This window comes from Pollachius pollachius, assembly GCF_949987615.1.
Source record: "Pollachius pollachius genome assembly, chromosome: 7".
Classification (NCBI taxonomy): Eukaryota; Metazoa; Chordata; class Actinopteri; order Gadiformes; family Gadidae; genus Pollachius; species Pollachius pollachius.
Genome location: NC_136940.1, coordinates 6,930,970 through 6,945,238, shown reverse-complemented (window position 1 = coordinate 6,945,238; position 14,269 = coordinate 6,930,970). Strand labels below are relative to the sequence as shown.

The 14,269-nt window shown below is 49.3% G+C and overlaps 1 protein-coding gene across 1 annotated transcript in view; it reads left to right on the top strand.

Moving 5' to 3' along the window:
• The window catches only part of ttll7 (tubulin tyrosine ligase-like family, member 7), a gene marked incomplete at both ends in the record, with an annotated part of 68,946 nt that overhangs the window by 39,461 nt on the left and 15,216 nt on the right, over positions 1-14,269 (top strand). The window contains 5 exons of the mRNA XM_079739320.1: positions 2,179-2,314; positions 4,839-4,925; positions 7,317-7,602; positions 9,955-10,238; positions 12,133-12,267. Of these exons, the coding sequence (XP_079595446.1) occupies positions 2,179-2,314; positions 4,839-4,925; positions 7,317-7,602; positions 9,955-10,238; positions 12,133-12,267 (928 nt within the window). The remainder of the gene's footprint in view (positions 1-2,178; positions 2,315-4,838; positions 4,926-7,316; positions 7,603-9,954; positions 10,239-12,132; positions 12,268-14,269) is intronic.

The window sequence follows — 14,269 nt, the reverse complement described above, 5'->3', positions numbered from 1 at the left end:
TGCCTCGGCGAACTGTCATAAAGATGGCGGTGTTTTGACAGCCAGAGTGGTGGAATGTTCCAAGTGTAAACGCTGGGATAGATACCTGCCCTGACTCCACTGTACACTTTAGATGCTGATACGCGTGAGTAAACGAGTCTGGAAGTACCGGCTTCATCATCATAACAACCGCCAAATGGAAAATCCCGTGCGCCGATCAGTATCAGTCTTTATGGGCCCGCTGATCTGCCGGGATAGCGCAAAGTACAGGCTCTCAAAGCCCCCCCCCCCCCTCCCGTCTGCTTGTGTAGACAGCACAATAAATTGTACATTTATGTGTGTGTTTGGGTTTTTAAAAGGCAATCCAAAGCCTGTAAATCCCATTGAATCACTTAATACTTCAGGTATGCTGGCTCCAACTCTCAACTCTGCCTATAGCTCTCTCTCTGTGTCTTGCTCGACCGCTCTCCCTCCCTTGCTCTCTCTCTCTCGCTCTCTCTCTCCCTCTCTTGCTTGACCTCTCTCTCTCTCTCTCTCTCTCTCTCTCTCTCTCTCTCTCTCGCTTGCTCTTGCTCGCTCTCTTGCTTGACCCCTCTCGTGCTCTCTCTCTCTCTTTCGTTTCTTGCTTGACCTCTCTCTCTCTCTCTCTCTCTCTCTCTCTCTCTCTCTCTCTCTCTCTCTCTCTCTGTATATATATTTATATATATATATTTATACATAAAAATCCTTCCATCTTCCATAGCAACCCTTTCTCGGCGGTGCAGGGAAAGCTTATTTAGATTGAAGCAGCCATCTTTGTTTTGTTTCGATGGCTACAGCGATGGCTCTGGCCGAGGCTGGAGATGTGTCGGGGCGATAACGAAGCAGAGGTTTATGTGTTTTCCTTAATCCCCACTGGGCGAAGATAAACACTGGACAATGTTAGTTTAGTCTTCGATTTGGTTTAGGGGGGAGGGGGCCCACAGAGCTGGTGAGGACATGTGAACGGGCGTATGAGCATTAGCGACTTGCATAAGTCCAAACTTTTCCCACATATTAGAAGTACATCATGCGATGCATTGCGCCATTATATCATTCAATTCAAGTGGCACATTTAGAGTATATTGATACACGCAATCGGTCCGCAATACTATGTGAATGACTGCGTCTCATCTCCCCGAAACTCGCATCATTAAACCATCAGCCCAACACATCCCAGATACTATTTGGGACTCGCAGTGTTCGACAGCGGTCGGACAGACGATACAAACAGCGCACCAATTTCCATTTCGGGCTTAAGTATACTGAAGTCTTAAGTGTCCAACGTTTAGGCTCACGCAAGCTAAGATGCGGTGATGTAGAAAGGCACGCTGGCGTTTGGTGGTTAAAAGGTTTTTTTCGGGAAAAAAAAACGCACGCACACACACACACACACAGTTGCGAGCCGCCCTTTTTTTAGCACGGTGTCTTAGGCTGATAGGCGCCGCTCCCCGCTTCCTTATTGGCTGTGTCCTTCATGCTTTTGGCTCCTTTCTCGTTTGTTGACTATGCTGCTCTTTTGCTCTCACCGACCTCCTGTTGGAGTCTTTACTTTCCACTTCCTGCCCTTCTGTGACGACGGCTGTTGTGTTTATCTTCTCTTTCAATCGCTGGCTCTTTGTCTCTGTTGCTGCCTCTCTCTCTCTCTCTCTCTCTCTCTCTATCGCTCTCTCTCCATCTCTCTATCTCTCTCCCTCTTTCTCTCTCTCTCTCTCTTGCCCACCTTTCCCTGTTTTATCTCCCTTCATTTCCAATCTCAGCTCATCATCTCTTTTCTTGTTCTGCTTTACCCCCTCCGCTCTTACGTCTTGTCCTTTCTTGATCCCTCTTTTTCCCACCCTACTTTTTCTTTCCTTTTGTTTTTCTATAACCAAAACCACCACCTCCAACTCCTCCCCATCACATCTGCTTCGAGGGGCCCTCGTCTTCAAGCCTTTTCTCTGCCCTACATGTTTTCCTTCCCTCTACCCCTAAATCTCTCTCTTGCTGCTCCTCCACCTTCTCCTCCTGCTCTCTCTCTCTTTCTTTCTTTCTTTCTTTCTTTCTTGCTTTCTTTCTTTCTCTCTCTCGCTCCCTCTCTTTTTCCCCCCCCGCTCTCTCTCTCTCTCTCTCGCTCTCACTCTCACTCCCTCTGCTCTCTGTTATCCCTCTCTCATCCCCGTCTCCTCTTCCTCCCCACAGACGTATTTACCCCCCTGACGACGAGCCGCTCCTGGAGAGGTACGAGAGCCTGCTCTCTGCCGCCTTCCAGACCTTCCTGGCTGGCCGCGCCGCCTCCCTTCAGAGGGAGATGAATAATCCTCTGAAACAAATGAAGGCACGTGGCGCACACACCCCGACATAACACCCGCACACCCAAGTATACACACACGCGCGCACACATGCACACACACAAACACAAACATGCATGTACTAATGCACACACACACACACAAATTTACGCACACAGACAGACAGACGCACGCGCACACACACAGACACACACACACACACATTTACGCACACACACACACACACAAACAAAAACATGCATACACGCACGCCCGCATGTGCACACACAAACACAAACATACACTAGCGCACGCACACACACACACACACACACATACACAGCAGACGCACAATCATGCAATGCACATGGGAAACAAAACCACCACCCATGCCATCATGAGCTGACAGGCACACACTGACAGATGCAAACACAACCGGTGAACACAACACCCCTCCCTCCCTGCCCTTGAGTCCATGAATACACCACCCACAGACTCACACACACACATACACACTCACACACACTCACACACACACACACACACACACACACACACACACACACACACACACCATTCAACAACTGCTGATGTGCACCCACCTCCTATTTAGACTCGCCCATCAGACAACAAATGAAGTGGGCACAGATAACGTGTGCATGCCGTTGTCCTTCACATTTGTTTAAAGTCTCTTTAGCAAGACGTCCTCGCTTGCTGGTTAGCTCCTAGTGCTCTCTGTATCACGCCCCTCTCTTTCTCGCTCTCTCTCTGTCACTCACCGTCACTTTTCTTTCTGCCTGCACCAGCCGTGTTTATCTCGCTGCAAACATTAAGGTTTGAAAAGAAAGCCAAATCCCAATTTTGTTTTGCTCCTCGTTTAACCTCTCTCTCTATCTCTCTCTCTCTCTCTCTCTCTCTCTCTCTCTCTCTCTCTCTCTCTCTCTCTCTCTCTCTCTCTCTCTCTCTCTCCCCCCCCCCCCTTATGTCCCAATGTCCCTACGTCCCTCACCAGGTAGTGTTGTGGCTGCTTCTGTAGATTGAAGTTGAGTGAATGCTTGTTCTAAATTGATGAAGTGCAACGGCACACATGAACACGCTTAGCCAGGCCTGAGTTCTCCCTGTGCTCGTGACAACGATGCAGAGGAGGGAGACTGCTTTTTGTACTCGAGGCAAGAAGCCATGGGGTCGGCTTAGCTCAGGAGGTAGAACAGTTGTCTTGTAACCGAAAGGTTGCTAGTTCGATGCCCAGCTCCTCCTAGCTGAGTGTTAACGTGTCCCTGAGCAAGACACTCGACCCTAACTGCTCCTGACGAGCTGGCTATCGCCTTGCACGGTTGACTCTGCCATCAGTGTGTCAATGTGTGTATTAACAGATGTAAGTCGCTTTGGATAAAAGCGTCTGCTAAATGCCTTAATTGTAATTAACTGTAATTGTTATGGTGACATTGGGACGACAGGTGTTCCAGCCTAGCGTTACACAACGGCATAGGTGGCCTTTGAGAAGCAGAGCCGTGCATTACCATACTGCAGAAGGGCCAGAGGAGGAACGAGGGGAGACTGTAGAGTAGTGGTGAGGTGTAGGGGGGGGGGGAGCAAGGCATGGTGGATGTATTGAACCATACAGTAAAGATGCACGATGCATGGTCAGCTTTCTCTTCCTTCTGTGGAGTCTTGTCTCGCTTAGGGTCTATTATGTTGGACACGAAACACACGCAAACGCACACACGGAACCATACACATACATTTGGAAGCACACACAAACACACACACACACACACACAAGGCCAATATATATTGCAGGTCATAGCACACAGAATAGAAAGATTGAGCGAAAGTGCTAGATTCAACCTCAAACACACACACACACACACACACACACACACACACACACACACACACACACACACACACACACACACACACACACACCAATAATTATCCACCCGGGCGCTCAAACTTTACACACACACACACACACACACGCTTACACACACACATCCGTACCACTTGTGCTGTTTCAGTGTCCCTAAGAAAAGCAGCATGATGGCTAATCTATGCGCAAAACAATCGCTTTCCTTCTGCATTTAGGCGTCAAGTGGGAGCTTGTTATGCGCCGACTACAAAACAACATTAATCACATATGCCTGTGTTTCACCAGCGGCCAAGGAGCCTGGTCCCTAGCTCAGTGGCTATAAGCACTGCCAGAGTGCAACGCATGCTCTGCCAGATCATTTTTAGCCCCTTGAATGTGCCACCAACTTTACGGCCATGTGAAGTCAAACTTTTAATCTCACTCACCTTCATCCCCCCCCCCCCCCCTTAATCTTTATGTTTACATACATCAGTGCAGTTGCTTCTCATCAAGGAACTTTAAATCCGCGAATGATAAGATTGAGATAAAAACGTTTTTTCTCTTCAACCCTAGCTTAGCCATTCCTGGCTGCTCTTAGCTGTCGTTTTAACAACATTAAGGCCACCCCGAGATTAGCATGCCTCTTCCGGAACAAAAATGGCCACTGATGGCAGCCTCTCATCTCTTTTTTTGTGTATTTCTCTTCCATTGGTGTGCAGGAAGAGGACATCCTGGACTTGCTGGAGCAGTGTGAGCTGGACGACGAGAAGCTCACGGGCAAATCCTCCAGGCAACGAGGCCCTAAGGTGGGTGACAGACAGAGAGAGAGAGTGAGAGAGAGAGAGAGAGAGAGAGAGAGAGCCAATAGAGGACGACGTGGGCAAAATGCCTCAAGGGATTTGAGTGGTAGGGAGCCGCAGAGGCTGTGATTCATCTCACACAGGCTGGAAGGAGTGAATGGACCGCAGAGAAGGGAGGGGTGAAGGTGTGAAAGAAAGATAATCTTGAAAAGAAGATGCATAATAGAGAAGTTCTCCTCTTTTTACTATGTCCTCTCTTTATATTTCACCTCATATATTCTGCCTCCGTCTCCCCCTGTTTCCCTTGACAGCGCATTAATAACTCCATCACCTACCTTACATCTCTTCCTATTTCCTCCCATCTTTCCTACCCCACTAACATCCATCCACCCTCCCTCCTCATTTCTCCTCCACCTGCATATATGATCTCTCACACTCTGTCTTTCTCTCTATCTCTCTGTCTTTCTCTCTATCTCTCTCTCTGTCTCTCTATCTCTCTATCTCTCTCTCTCTCTCTCTCCATCCCTCTCTCTCTCTGTCTTTCTTTCTCTCTCTCTCTCTCCCTCATTGGAGAGCTAAATTGTCTGGAACGCTCACAGTGCGCGTTGCCGACTCCACCGGGCAGTCCGCCGCCACACGACAAGAGCCCTCCGCCAGAACGAGGACTCCTTCAGACCAAATCACTGTTGTCCGAATTAATTTGCCCCCCCTGTCAATCGATCCACGGCGCGCTCGTGTATTTATGTGTCCGCCGTGCGTCCGTGTGCGTGTGCGTGTGCGCACTCGCTTGGGACGAGAGGCGGCGAGAGAGGGGGGGAAGTGAGAAAGAGTGAGTCGAGGGATACATTCACTCCGTGTCGTGCGGGGGGGCACGGCAGCAGGCGGGCGGAGGGGTACACCGGCCGGGTTGAAAAGGGGACAAGAGGCGCGAGGCAGAGGAGAGCTGGGAATGGAGGCGATGAGACAGCGGGGGGGTTGAAGGGAAGTCTCAGAACTTTGTCGAGTCCCTGGCAACACAGCCCACCGTCTCAATCCGTCGCTTACAGCACAGATTTACACAGACGCTGTACCTGATATCTGTATCCGTGGATCCCCCTGCCAGGCCCCCTGAGCCACTTTCCAATCATTCTGTCTTCTCTGTTCACTCCCTGGATGTATGTATCTCTCTCTCGCTCTCTCTCTCGCTCTCTCTCGCCCTGCTTAACCCCCCCCCCCCCCTTTTAAAATGTCCCCTCTCACCTCCTTGTCCCCCCCTCTCTCCCTGCTCCTGTTCGCTGTCTGTCTCTTCCTCTTCCTCTCTCCGTCTCACGCCCTCTCGCTCTCTGCCTCTCGTCGCGCGTCTCCCCATCTATCACCCATCCCTGTCTCCATCCTCTGATGACTTCCTGCCCATTAATTTGGGGGCGCGGCCCAGGGCGCCGCCGAGGCGGACCGCTGGATAACAGATGTGTCGGTGGTTTATTCATGTTAACAACGCGTCGCTCCCAGACTCAGACGCACACGGAAACACACGCAACCACTTCATCACACTGGGTCGGGTTTTTTTAATCGGCAAAGTTTTGCGTGTCGCCGATGGATAGTGGAGGTGGATTGAAATGTGTGTGTGTGTGTCTGTGTGTGTGTGTGTGTGTGTGTGTGTGTGTGTGTGTGTGTGTGTGTGTGTGTGTGTGTGTGGGTTGGGTGATTTCGGGAGGGTACACGCCGCCCCGTCCCGCTACACTTCCGACATGGCCCAGGGGAGCTCTGTGGGGCGTTCGTTCGGCGCTCTGTGATGAAGTGATGGGAGTGATTCCGGGTGATTTCTCAGCGAACGCCGGGACAGCCGAAGCCCCAACCGTCGCGGGCTGTGCCGTCAAAAGTTCCTCAAACACTTCTGATAGTCGTGGTTGAATTGTTAATGGAGTTCCAGCATGCAACACAATGAAAGCCATTGGTATATATATATATAATCGTATTTTGTTGAATTAATTGAGAATATCGAGCTATAGCGAGATCAGTATGTATATGTATTCAGCCTTTCCCTGAAACGACACTCGCACAGGTGCGGCGCACAAGTGTGTGGTTCGTCCGCGTGCTGGAATCACAGATGGTTATTGGCTGGGGTTGAAGAGAGGTTGCCAGGCACATCTGTGTGGGCGTCTCTCTGCTCCCAAGACTGTGCGGTGCCTGTGTGTGTGTGTGTGTGTGTCCGTGCCCATTGTCAGTACGCTCAGTGTGTTCATCCCCTTTTTTTTTCTAAATCTGTACGTGTGTGTATGTGCGTGCGTGTGTAAATGTGTATGTATATACGTGTGTATGCCCTTGTTGTCGTATACACATGTGTATGCCGGTGTGTGTGCGTGTGCGCGTGTGCGCGTGTGCAATGCATGCCGTGCCTCTGTGTGTGTTCCCCCACAGCCCCTTTCCTGCATGCCAGAAAGCAGTCAGATGCCCCGGAGACTGCGACCCGAATACCTGGGTGACTTCACCACCGCCAGCAGCGCCAACAACTCCTGCTCTTCATCCGAGGAGGAGGAAGAGGACGGGGCGGAGGAGCTGAGCGGGGGGCCGCCGTTCGGAGAGGAAGGAGGAGGAGGGAGAGGAGCTGGTGGAGAAGGGGGAGGAGGGAGGAGGGGGAAGAGAGAGAAGAAAGTTTCCTACGACCTGACGGACAGCGGAGAGAGGAGTCCAGCCGAGCGCTCAGGTAAAGATCTGAAGCCTGGAGCCGTGTCTGAAGCAGCCCTCCTAAACAGTAGGGGATCCACGCGCCGCATATGTCCCCTTTTCTCTGCTTTTTTTAAGCAGATTAAAAGTCTGTTTTTAGCGCTGTTACACTTTTCTTCCTCCTCCTCCTCCTCCTCCTTACTTTGGAGAGTTGCTACCTGAACAGTTTGTCTTAATCAAACTTGGGAGAACGTGCATTTGGGGCCGAAAAAGGAGAAGCGATCAACCTATTCTCCTTCAATTAGCCACCGCAAGACACACAGTTGATAGGAAGTAGATGTGTGTTAGGGAGGGGCGGGGGAAGCAAACAATACTTTTACAATAATCAAACCCGAGCACAGCAGCCTGCTCCAACCACTATGACCACCCACGCGCCCACACTTTTAGACAAATATTCATAGTTATGCAACGCACACTTTGAATTGTAATCCCCCACGCACCAATACACCAATACACCAACAACGACGGGAAGGCTGGGGATACCGGTTGCCAAGGGAGCCAAGGGAATATATTACAGGTGTTTATCAGGCAGTGTTTTTGCCTCATAATAATTAATGGGATATAGCCAATTTCATGCTCGGATTGAAAGTCTCCGCAGGACGGACATCGGCGCATGACAAAGGCAGGGATGAACGGGGCACACATCCTCTCTGGCGGGTGTGAACAAATGTAAAGCACGTTGAAACCTCCACACAAGGCCCGACGTGTGCAGACAAACGTTCACACATGCAAATTCAAAATTAAGTGTAGCTCACAAAATGCATGGAGATTATTTGTGAAGGGTAGAAAAGGTATATATCATGAGGGCCGGACCAAAAGGAAACAGATGAAGGACAGGTGTGTGAGAAATGGTATGTTGTAAAAGAAAAAAGAAGAAATCGAGGGGAAATATATAAACGTTTTGCCAGCCTCCTTGAAAGCTCCTTCAGCAAATCTTCTTTAATGTTGAGGAGAGCATCGAGTCTCAAAGATTCTTTTCATGTTTGCCGTAGTCAGATGGGCCAGTCGGGCCTGCAGACTGAGCGCAGGCAGCTCCGTGTGGCTGTCGCACGTATTGTCGTACGGGATTGCGCTCGCATACAAGTTAGTGTTCACAAGCTCGTGACGATACCGTAATTTCGTGAATATATGGCCGCATATTTAGGTGATATAATGTGGGGTTGTACAGAAGCTGCTTTTGCGGATGGCCAAGGCTTTTGTCTGTGCAGAGTTTCAATGAACCGCAGCAATAGGGATATTCCAGAGCATGAGACTAAATGCACTATTCTGGATGACAGATCACCAGAAAATAAAGAAAATACATTACCCAATTAACATCCTTTTAGTAGGCAACTTGTTCAACCTGTTTGTGGAAATGGGAGATTACCATTAAACAAATATTGATTGTGTCCCAGACTTATTGGAAGGTATTTGTATAGAATACAGGGCATAATATCCGCGGAGGGAAATCACTGGGTGGCAAAATCTGCACCCCTGTAATTCTTTAAAATATGTGGATATAGACTATGTTCGCGTAATTACGGTACAGACTTTGCGATTCACAAGGCCAAACATTTTTTGTGTGGATGTGTTTGAGCATGTGTGCGTGTGCACGTGGATGTAGATTACTTTGTACCAAGCCACTAGGGTGCTGCTAGGGCACAGCCCCATAATGTGCTCATTTGGCAGAAACAGACAAGGGTTTGGACACGCACGCACGCACGCACGCACGCACGCACGCACGCACGCACGCACGCACGCACGCACGCACGCACGCACGCACGCACGCACGCACGCACGCACGCACAAATCCAGTAATGGCATACTACACACACACATGTCCCCCAGAAATATGAGAAATAAATGTAGTCATGGTCGCTACATACATTAAAACAAGCGGATATAGACATTATCACGCACAGGTTTGCGCATGTAGAAATGTTGTCCCATGGCTGCAGGACGTGCTGGTGGAGGTTCAAGAGTGCTTGAGAACGACTGTGTGTGTGTGTGTGTGTGTATGTGTGTTTGTGTGTGTGTTTAATTCATCGTTGGCCGAAAATAGCCAAGCTGGCTTTGTAAAAACTCCATGGGTTGCACATACACAGTGGCAGACATGAGGCACATGGCCGTGTTGCTACCCTGCCAGAGTGTGATTATTAGAGATTAAATGCTGCATTTCAATTCTGAACCCCCCCCCCCCCCCCAAAATGATGGGGAGAGAAAAGGAGAAACGGGGCAATGAGAGACCGGGGATGTTAGGAAACCACATGACATGGAGTCTTCTCATTGGCTGGATAATAATGTAGGTCATCAGTCCAAGTCTTTCTTTTACCCCTTCGTCCAATCTCTGCAGGGCGCGTGAACTGGAAGCCTCCAATCAAGCCCCTCAAACCCAGTCCCGCCCCCGATCTCTCCGGGCCAATCAGACGCTCCATTTCCTGCCCTCGCTCCATGGCTTCCCTCTCGTCGCCCAATGACTTGCGGATGTTGGCTACAAAGCCCTCGCCTGCATTTCCGCTGGCCACGCCCCTGGTGAGGCCCAGCTCGGCAACACTGCGTTCCCATTCGCTGAGCCGCAGTGGCTCCGCCCACCGAGTGCCGCACAGCAACAGTCTGGGGACGATTCACTCTCACACGGTGAGTTTTATACACGCACGCACGCACGCACGCACGCACGCACGCACGCACGCACGCACGCACGCACGCACGCACGCACGCACACACACACACACACAAAGGTTCTTTGCCAAAATACTGTTGGTTGGCGAACATAACCAGAATTTGAACTCAAATAGTAACACGGTCAGATGCAAACATTGACCCGAACACGTTTCCATTCCTCTGACATACATTCACCTGGTGTTTCCTGGCTCCCCCTCTTCTGCTGAATCAGTACTGTATTTAGCTTTGGAAACCTTTTGCTGGCCAATCCATCAACACTGTATAGGACTTCTGTGCTCTGCGACAATGCTGAGCCATTGTGCTCCCATCGCCTGCTTTCCGCCTGCCTCTTCCATTGCATTCGCTCTCGCCACACACCGAAACCACGGCGATAACATTTGGGATAGAGTTGAATTGAAATGGTTGAAACACTCCATTGGACATGAAGTAGAATGCTGAGATTCATTTTTAGCTAAACTAAAGCATTGCAACAAGCACAATTCAGAGCATGTGAGTAAGACACTCTCTCACACACACATACACACACACACACGCGCGCACACAAGCACAAGCATGTGTATACACACAGACTCACACACAAAGAGAGAAATACGTGCAAAGAAAATATAAACGTTAATCATACAATTACTAAGGATCTTTTGTCTGTTGCAATATTTGTTGGAGCTCCCAGCGTAATGTGTGGTTAATAGAAATATATTATCTTCTCTAACTGTTTATCGGGTTATTTACTAATTATTTACTAATTATTACATCCACCCTTTAATATTGTAACAAACTAACCGATGCAATCGTCCTTTATACAGTACATTGTGTGTAAAGTGATTATCCCATTAAAAAAAAATCTGATAATAAAGTAAATTATGACTTGATTAAATTATGTTTTCTATCTATCTCGAAAAGCCATTATGTTTTTATCAGCGCACAAACATGTGCCTAATACATGTTTTTGTGCTCTTGTCTCTTTACCGAGAGCTCTCTTGAGAGGCATATATTCAATGATTGAAATAACACAGATGCTAATGAAAGGCAAATGGATGGCATCCCGTTTATCAAAGCCCGGGCACAAAGCACACCGCGTCAGGGTCAGGGCGGTTCGTTTCGTCCTCTTCCCCAGACACACTTATTTATCGAATCGACGGCGTGAATACTTCAGACGCCAATCGTACAAATTACTTTTTTAATGGCTTCGTATTTTATCTCCCGGACGTCGATTCCACAGCCACATCTGTTTCTGATGTAATATTTATATCCGGTGTGGTGTTTTACCTGTAAAAAATGTATGAGGGTCTTGGTCATGGCATGGAGTTTACAAGCTTCAGACGGTTTAAACCGGGTGCATCCTTTGTGGGTCGCAAAGGTTAGTCGCATGATGTAGATGCAATCTGTTTATATGCATTTATGTCTTTGTGTCTGGATCTGTGTCTATGTCTGTGTGTGTGTTTGTGTGTGTGTGTGTGTCTTTGTCTGGGTGTGTATGTGTGGATGTGTGTTTGTCTGTATGTGTGTCTGAATGTGTGTCTATGGCTGTGTTTCTGAATGTCTGTGTCTGGATGTGTGTCTGTCTGTGTGTGTCTGTCTCTGGATGTGTGTCTATGTCTGCGTGTGTGTGTCTGAATGTGGGTCTATGTCTGCGTGTGTTTGTGTGTGTTGTCTGTGTGTGTGCGTGTGTCCATGTCTGTGCCTGCATGTGTGTCTGTGTGTGTGTGTCTATGTCTGCGTGTGTGTGTGCCTCAATGTGTGTATGTCTGCGTGTTTGTGTGTGCGTGTGTCTGAATGTGTGTATGTCTGCTTGTTTGTGTGTGCGTGTGTGCGTGTGTGTGTGTGTGTGTGTGTGTGTGTGTGTGTGCAGGGCGATCCGGTGCTGAACCTAAGGAGTAAGGAGCAGGAGGCCGAGCTTGTGCGTCAGACCCTGGCTGCTCTCACCGTCATGAGGATCAGGTTCCCCGGCAAGACGGAAGAAGAGGCTGAGGCTGTACTCGACGAGGTGAGCCAGCGCTGGGTCATTATCTCTGTGTGTGTCTGTCTGTGTGTGTGTGTGTGTGACAAAGCGCTGCGCTATCGTAACTCCAGACATAACTCCAGGCATAGTGTGTATAGCAGGTGCATACGTATGTGTGGTCATTGTAGTGCTCCGCCGGCACCATCCACTACCTGGTCAACCACTTTCTCAAAAGGTCCTTCACTGCAATCATCACCCTTGTATGATTGTTTGATGAATGCGTGTGTGTTTCTACGATTTGTATGATTGTGTCGTGTGGGTGTGTCCCTACACTCTCACCAAACACGGAGGAACAAAGAAGCAAGAGAAGAAATGGAGAGAACAAGAGGACGGCAGAAGGAGAGAGAGAGACACGCAGCCAGCAGAACAACGCCACCTCCTTCCTTTACCAAATGTCTCCCCTTTGGCTGAGGGGATTATTCGGAAATTACGGAATCCTTTAAGAAATAGTTGGAAAGAAAGTAGACGACAGACAAGACAGACTCCCGGTCTGGACCTGCTTTATTCCCGGGACGCCTGGCCACAGCCAGGTGCAGCGGTCCCGCGGTCTAACTGAAAGTGACCTCCCTGGCCCCCCTGCACAATGGACCGGCGGGCCCGGCCCGCACGTCCATTGTGTTCTGGCTGGCCTCCGGTGACACCTGCTTGGTCAGGTTGCAGGGCCACTCTATTCCCCGCGTCTCCGCCGTATTAATCACTGCCTTCTCCGGCACCCCAGCTACACCCGGCTTGTTTTGTACCCCCGCTCCACTCTCGCCTGTGTGTGTGTGTGTGTGTGTGTGTGTGTGTGTGTGTGTGTGTGTGTAGCTGTGTATGTGCATATTTTTGTATGTGGGTTTGTGCTTGCATTCATGTGTGGGCCTTGTGAAAGTAATTATGTGTGTGTGTGTGTGTGTGTGTGTGTGTCAGGGTTGCGAGGGAGAATTACAATCACACCTGTACTGTTAATTAACCTTAATGAGAAACCCAGAGGATTGGGTTGCACCTGTAGCTCTCAGCGCACTGCTTTGTGTTCGCCCGGCTCACCAAAACACAATATCCACCATTTTATCCACGCAGTCATTTCAACTTGAAAGCTAATTGGGTTAATAATGTGTTTGTCAGAACAATTGCCAAGCCGCACTCATTTGAATTTTTCTCGACTCTTAACAAAGATTCATGTGTATGAAAAGACTGCTTTTGTTGCGCCGGAGTTTTCTGAATTTTTCATGAAGGGGAATGCAAATCCCCCTCGGCACAAAGTGTTAAAGGTGCTTTTTCAGAGAGATGAGTATGAGTCGCTGCGTTTGCACACACAGAGAAGAGCAGAAGTGTGTTTATGGTGTAGCTTGGACCTCTCTCTAGTAATCCAGGTGGTTCCTGAGAGTGTCTCTCTGTGTTTGAATGTTGTCTGTTTGTCTCTCTCTCTGTTTGTGTGTGTGTGTCACACAAACATACACACACACACACACACACACAGTGTTTTTCACTAGCTTCACCACTGAAAGCGTGCTTGACTGTGAATCCACAGCAGGCTATGTGAGACATGTTTGTGCACAGTGGGAGCAGAGTCTAAGTCAACATAGCAACAATTACTGCACCCCCCCAGTTACACTGTGTTGTTGGCACCCAGGGCAGCCTCAAGAGAGCATCCACCAACACCACCACCACCATCATCTCCAGCACCACCCAGTTCTTAAGCATGAGGACGTGCCCTGAAGATTTTCCGTACTCCGCTTCAAAGATACATTTCCCCTTAAAAACTAAAAAACAACCGCCCTCCCCCTCTTCCGCATCCAACACTTACCCACCCACCCACTCACACACCCTGGCGACCCCCAGTGAGCAGAAACAACACCAGAAATGGGGGGGGGGGGGCGAACACCGAACCCTCAATTCCACCATTATTTAGCTGCACTGAGCTCAGCTGTGTTACCACATCTTCTCATGCCCGGCCATTGTGAGGAAGTGCATTAGGACAGCATTAGTCTCACAAATCAGAGTATGG